The following is a 6,101-nucleotide window of genomic DNA, read 5'->3' as shown; positions in this document are numbered from 1 at the left end:
TAAACTACCAGTTTTCACAAATTTAATTTATAAATTATATAAATATAATAAAAAATTGTTAGATATATGATATCCGTCAATTTATATTTCAAAATATATAAAAATCATCAACTTGGTTCTTAAAAATCTTAATAAAAAGATAAATGTAATAACTTTTAAGTTTTTAAAACATTTATATAGTTTAAGATTTAAATTGAAAAGATAATAATGATAATTATCTGAGGATTAAATTAATAGCTAATTGATTATTTTATTATTGAAACTCTTAACACCAAGCACTACCTAATCATTCACAAGTTCTTATCCTATTATTATCCATTATAAACAAGTGGAAAAAGAAATATAAAACTATAGCAATCAAATGATATTGATGTTGGTCTATAAAGTTAGGAAGAAAAATAGTTAGGAATGCATGTGCACTACTATGGCCCACAATATTAGCGGTTGGGAAGCCCAATCAAAACAAAAGCATGTGCCATTGATTTGTCACTTGTTATGTGGCTTTTAGGAAGAAAAAAACACATGAACATGTTCATCTTGATTACAAAATGTTGCTTATAAATAGAACTCCCTTATACCTTATGACATCACAACACAACACATTACAATACAATACAACATAGCAAACAAAGTGCAACTTCCTCTGTTTTTTCTTCATAATGGCTCAAAAGCTTAGAATGGGAGAACAAGAATTTTCTATTGCTATGGTGATTCTATTTGTTTTGTTTATTAACATGAATATGTTAAGTGTTAGAGGTGATTATGGTGGTTGGGAGAGTGCTCATGCCACTTTCTATGGCGGCGGTGATGCTTCTGGCACAATGGGTGAGTTTAAGTTTAACTGTAGTACTTGTAGTACTGCAGTTTGTTGTCTGTTTATCTTTTAAAAAACAAATGTAAAATATATTATTTTAATAATTATAAAAAAATACGTCATCTGAATTTGAGGTTCAGTGCTGTAGCAGAAACTTCGTCTGCACTAGACCGACCCTAATTATAAATGTTAAAATATATTTAATATTTATAATTTTGAATATTATCATCAAATTTAGTTTTTTTTTTTTTTTATAGGTGGAGCATGTGGATATGGAAATTTGTATAGTCAAGGATATGGAACAAACACAGCAGCATTAAGCACTGCTTTGTTCAACAATGGATTAAGCTGTGGATCTTGCTATGAAATGAGATGCAATGATGATCCAAGATGGTGCAAACCTGGTTCTATTATTGTTACTGCTACAAATTTCTGTCCACCAAATCCAGCTCAAGCTAACAACGATGGTGGTTGGTGTAATCCTCCTTTGCAACATTTTGATATGGCTGAACCTGCTTTCCTTCAAATTGCTGAATATAGAGCTGGAATTGTTCCTGTCTCCTTTAGAAGGTTAGTGTGAATCACAATCAAATAGACTTCAATTCCTATTGTGCTCGCCTAAAGAACTCTGATATTGTTACCAATCTTATTTCAACTGTCGAAAATCAATTCTGTTATGTTGGACGCCAATATAAGGGTTCAAACCATAAACCTCACATGTTTATGAAATTTGAGTGATTGTTACTATTTCGTCTAAAAATAAATAAAAAACGTGACACCAGAGTTTAAACAGTGTACGTTTTTCAAAATTTATAATTTATATTTCATTTGGTCATTATTATAAATCAAAATTCACTTTTAAAAATTTATTGAATAATTTGTGTCTCTGAGGAATCTATAAACTGAATATTTGTTTAGTAGGTCTTAATTAGTCATTGTTAATGTGTCTAACAAGATTATTATTTTTGTGATGATTTTAGGGTGCCATGTTTGAAAAAGGGAGGAGTAAGATTCACAATAAATGGCCACTCTTACTTCAACCTAGTTTTGGTGACCAATGTGGGTGGAGCTGGTGATGTCCATTCAATTTCCATCAAAGGCTCAAGAACTTCATGGCAACCAATGTCAAGAAATTGGGGCCAAAATTGGCAGAGCAACTCTTACCTTAATGGACAAAGCCTCTCATTTCAAGTCACCACAAGTGATGGTAGAACAATGACAAGCTATAATGTGGCACCAGCAAATTGGCAGTTTGGTCAAACCTTTCAAGGAGCTCAATTTTAGAGTTTGCAATATGAAAAAAAAAGTTTGTATACTTAGTAAGTTCATTCATCAATTTGAAAGGCCTAAAAAGTTTCATAAGGGGTATTTGATTATTGAGAATATGTTAATGTGATTTTGAGAGACCAGTGTTTTATTTGATTGGTCTGTAAAGTAGCTGAGGTTGTTATGTAGCACCCGCTGGTCACTTCATAAATATATAATATAATATAATATAATATACATGATGGAGAGTTTTATGTCTTTTTTTTTTTTTTTTGGTATTGTGAGAGAGTTCTTTTCAATTGATATTAGTAAGATTGATGAGAGAAATGTTGTTGTTATTTGATCTCAATATAAATAATAAATAGATGATACGAATATTTGCTTATTTTATAAATATGTGGTTGATGGTTGATGAGAGGAATGTTGTTTGAACTCATTTTTTTACTTATATGTCATAAGTATATGATAGATTACCTTAACCATAATCTAGATGATATTTCATAGTTGGGTGTTGTTCTAAATGATTGCAAGGTTATTGTTAAGTTGATGGACAAGAAAAAGTCAAACAAACAATAATTAAAATGAAATTAAAATATTTAAATAAATAAACATTGTATCTAAAACAAAAATTAAAACTTATGTGTTAGAAAATTACAAACAATTAACTAAAGACGAAGATAAAAAGAGTAGAAGAATGATAAAAAAAACAAAGTTCAACGTTAAAAATGCCTACATTTTTAGGGATGAACTCTTGTTGATATCACAAGAAGAAAGCATAAAGGAAAGTAATTTTGTATTATTGAATAATGAGTTCCTGTTACATTGAGTTTCCATATATATATATATATATATATATATATATATATATATATATATATATATATATATATATATATATATATATATATATATATATATATATATATATATATATATATATATATATTGTATAAACTAAGTGTACTATATGAATAAAACTATACACTATGTATATTAATACATCATCATGCAGCTGTATGTATACTAAGCTAATACCTCCCCACAAGTTGGAATGTGGATATTGCACAATCCTAACTTGGACAAAAGAGAGGAAAACAGTGGTGAGTGCAGAGGTTTTGTAAGAACATCTGCCAGTTGAGAATTAGAAGGCACAGGAAGCAAATGAATGAGGTTAGATGCCAATTTCTCCCGAATAACATGTCAATCTATTTCGATATGCTTGCTGCGTTCATGAAAAGTTGGATTGTGAGCCAAATAGATAGAAGATTTGCTATCACAATAGACGGAAGCTGGCTCAGAAAAGGGGATGCGAAAGTCATCGAACAAGAAACGCAACCATTGAATCTCACAGGTTAGAGAAGCTAATGCCCGATACTCAGCTTCACTGGAGGAACGGGAAACAGTGTTCTGCTTCTTGGAACGCCATGAGAGTAAAGAATCACCAAGAAGAACACAGAAACCAGTGACAGATTTCCTAGAATCAGGGCAACGAGCCCAATCGGAGTCTGCAAAGCCATGAAGTTTAAGAGCACTAGAACAAGAAAAGAAGATACCTTGAGCAGGAAATGTCTTCAGATAACGCAGGATTCAAGTGGCAGCTTTGTAATGGGAGACAAAGGGGTTAGCAACAAATTGGCTGAGATGTTGAACCGCATATGAAATGTCAGGGCGTGTATTTGTAAGATAGAGGAGTCTGCCAATTAGTTTCCTATAAGAAGAAGGATCATCCAAGGGAGTGCCATTAGTGGAAGAGAGCTTCAAGGTGGGATCAATAGGAGTAGTGGCAGGTTTAGAACCAAGGAAGCCTGTATCCTCAAGCAACTCTAGCACATACTTCCTTTGATTCAAGAAAATGCCTGAAGAGGATCGAGCTATTTCCAGACCAAGAAAGAATCTGAGCTGACCTAGGTCTTTGATTTTGAATTTTTTATCCAAAAAAGACTTGACCAATTTGATCTCAGTGAGAGAATTGCCTGTAAGTACTATGTCATCAACATAGACTAGAAGGGCAATGAAATGTTGGTCTGTGTACTTTGTATAAAGGGAGAGGTCAGCTTCAAATTGTGTATACCCCAAGGCTAAAGGTGCAGTGAATAGTTTTGCTTGCCATTGCCTGCTAGCCTGTTTCAAGCCATATAAGGATTTTGTGAGCTTGCAAACCTTAGAAGAGTTAGGACAGCCATAACCTGGTGGTAGTTGCATATACACCTCCTCATTGAGATCACCATGGAGGAAAGCATTGTTGACATCAAGCTGCTCCAAATGCCAATGCTTGATGGCAGCAACTGCTAAAAGAACTCTGACAGTTGTGATCTTTGCAACAGATGAGAAGGTATCAAAATAGTCCACTCCCTCAAGTTGAGTGTATCCCTTAGCAACAAGTCTTGCTTTATATCTCTCTATGGTTCCATCAGCATTGTATTTCACCTTATAGACCCACTTGCATCCAACTGGAACTTTACCTGCAGGAAGATCTACAAGAATCCAAGTTTTGTTAGACTCAAGGGCAGAAATCTCAGCATCCATGGCCTGTCTCCAACATTCATGTTTAGATGCTTGGTTAAAGGTTTTAGGTTCAGGGATAGTAGAAATGGTACAGCAAAAATGTTTGTAGGCATTGGATCAATTTTGATATGATAAGAAATTTGAGATGGGATAAGGAACATTTGGACAATGCTGAGAACTAGTGGATAAGAGATTGCAATGAAAATCTTGGAGGTAACTAGGGGGATGTTTAGCCCTAGTGGTTTTTCTTGTAGGCTGAACTAAGGCAGGTGGGGAAGGATTGGGAATAGGGCTGGTGATAGCAGGGGTAGCATCTGACAGGACAGGGTCAGATGGAGAATTAGGGTCAAAGTCTATTACATGAGGACTGGGAATAAGACTTGTAGGGACCACAGAGTCAGAAATAGGGGAAGCAGGTTCAGGAGTGATTGAGGGAAGGGATGGACTTGCTGAGAGAGAAACAGGCTCAACTTCAAGGGTAATGTTATTATCCAACATGTCAGGAGAGGTAGCCTGCAAGGGAATTTTAGAGGGAACAGGTTTGAAAGGAAAAGCACTTTCATAGAAAACCATATTTCTTGAAACAAAAATCTCATGAGATGACAAATCATATAAGAGATACCCTTTTGTACCATCTTTGAAGCCAAGAAAAACAGCCTTTCTGGCTCTTGGCTGGAATTCAGTTCTATGAGCCTGAAGAGTAGATGCAAAAGAGAGGCAGCCAAACACTTTGAGGTGAACTAGAACAGGAAAAATGTTAAAAAGCAATTCATATGGGCATTTGTTTTGAAGAAGAGGACTAGGAATTCTGTTAATTAAATGCACAACATGTTTAATACTAAAACTCCATAAGGAAGTAGGCATGTTGGAATGGAAAGCATGGGCTCTAGCAACATTGAGAATGTGCTGATGCTTTCTCTCTACCACCCCATTCTGTTGGGGTGTTTCAACACAAGATTTTTGGTGAGAGATGCCTTTGGATAGAAAAAATTGACTTAGAGTGAGAAATTCTGAACCATTATCAGATCTAAAGCATTTTAAAGTTGTTTGAAATTGATTTTCTAAAGAGGCAACAAAGTGGACAACACTCTGCCTAACTTCAGTTTTAGATTTTAAGAAAATAATCCATGTGAAACGAGAGAAATCATCTACCAATGTAAGAAAATATTTGTGACCTTGAATAGATTCAGAGGCAAAAGGGCCCCAGAGGTCAGTGTCATACCCCAAATTTGTCCTACCCCTTTACTTCTATCTGGCTTATGCATCTCATAATCTCATGTACATATCTCCATTAGGACATTAACATAATCCATGCATTCATTGATCAATAATCTGACGAGGGATCAAGGGTCGTGAAATAAGCTGGAGTCTCACATAGGCCTTGGCAAAAGGTTATTTATTCCCTCAAAAGGGATGTTTGTCACTTAATCAAGATTGTGATTGGTACAGGTCTTCTGGAAGGCATTTGTTCAAACAACTTAGTGCTTGACCTAAGGTTTATTTCCTGGGTCATTTG

General features: G+C 34.6%; 1 protein-coding gene across 1 annotated transcript; it reads left to right on the top strand.

The window, feature by feature from the left end:
* Positions 1-579: 579 nt before the first annotated feature.
* LOC131662150 (expansin-A10-like) lies at positions 580-2,492 on the top strand. The gene is made up of 3 exons (XM_058931854.1): positions 580-825; positions 1,072-1,384; positions 1,795-2,492. The coding sequence occupies exons 1-3, from the start codon at positions 660-662 to the stop codon at positions 2,096-2,098; spliced, it is 783 nt and encodes a 260-aa protein (XP_058787837.1). The 5' UTR covers positions 580-659; the 3' UTR covers positions 2,099-2,492.
* The last annotated feature ends 3,609 nt before the right edge of the window (positions 2,493-6,101 follow it).

Source organism: Vicia villosa, linkage group LG3, assembly GCF_029867415.1.
Source record: "Vicia villosa cultivar HV-30 ecotype Madison, WI linkage group LG3, Vvil1.0, whole genome shotgun sequence".
Classification (NCBI taxonomy): domain Eukaryota; kingdom Viridiplantae; phylum Streptophyta; class Magnoliopsida; order Fabales; family Fabaceae; genus Vicia; species Vicia villosa.
The sequence above is the reverse complement of the archived record's forward strand: the minus strand, read 5'-3'. Positions and strand labels throughout refer to the sequence as shown.

What these genes read in the sequence shown, in the direction of transcription:
- LOC131662150 (XM_058931854.1), top strand. Translation starts at nt 660, where the DNA reads ATGGCTCAAAAGCTTAGAATGGGAGAACAAGAATTTTCTATTGCTATG. An exon ending in TGATGCTTCTGGCACAATGG is followed by an intron (nt 826 to 1,071) that starts GTGAGTTTAAGT and finishes TTTTTTTTATAG; the next exon opens with GTGGAGCATGTGGATATGGA. An exon ending in GTTCCTGTCTCCTTTAGAAG is followed by an intron (nt 1,385 to 1,794) that starts GTTAGTGTGAAT and finishes TGATGATTTTAG; the next exon opens with GGTGCCATGTTTGAAAAAGG.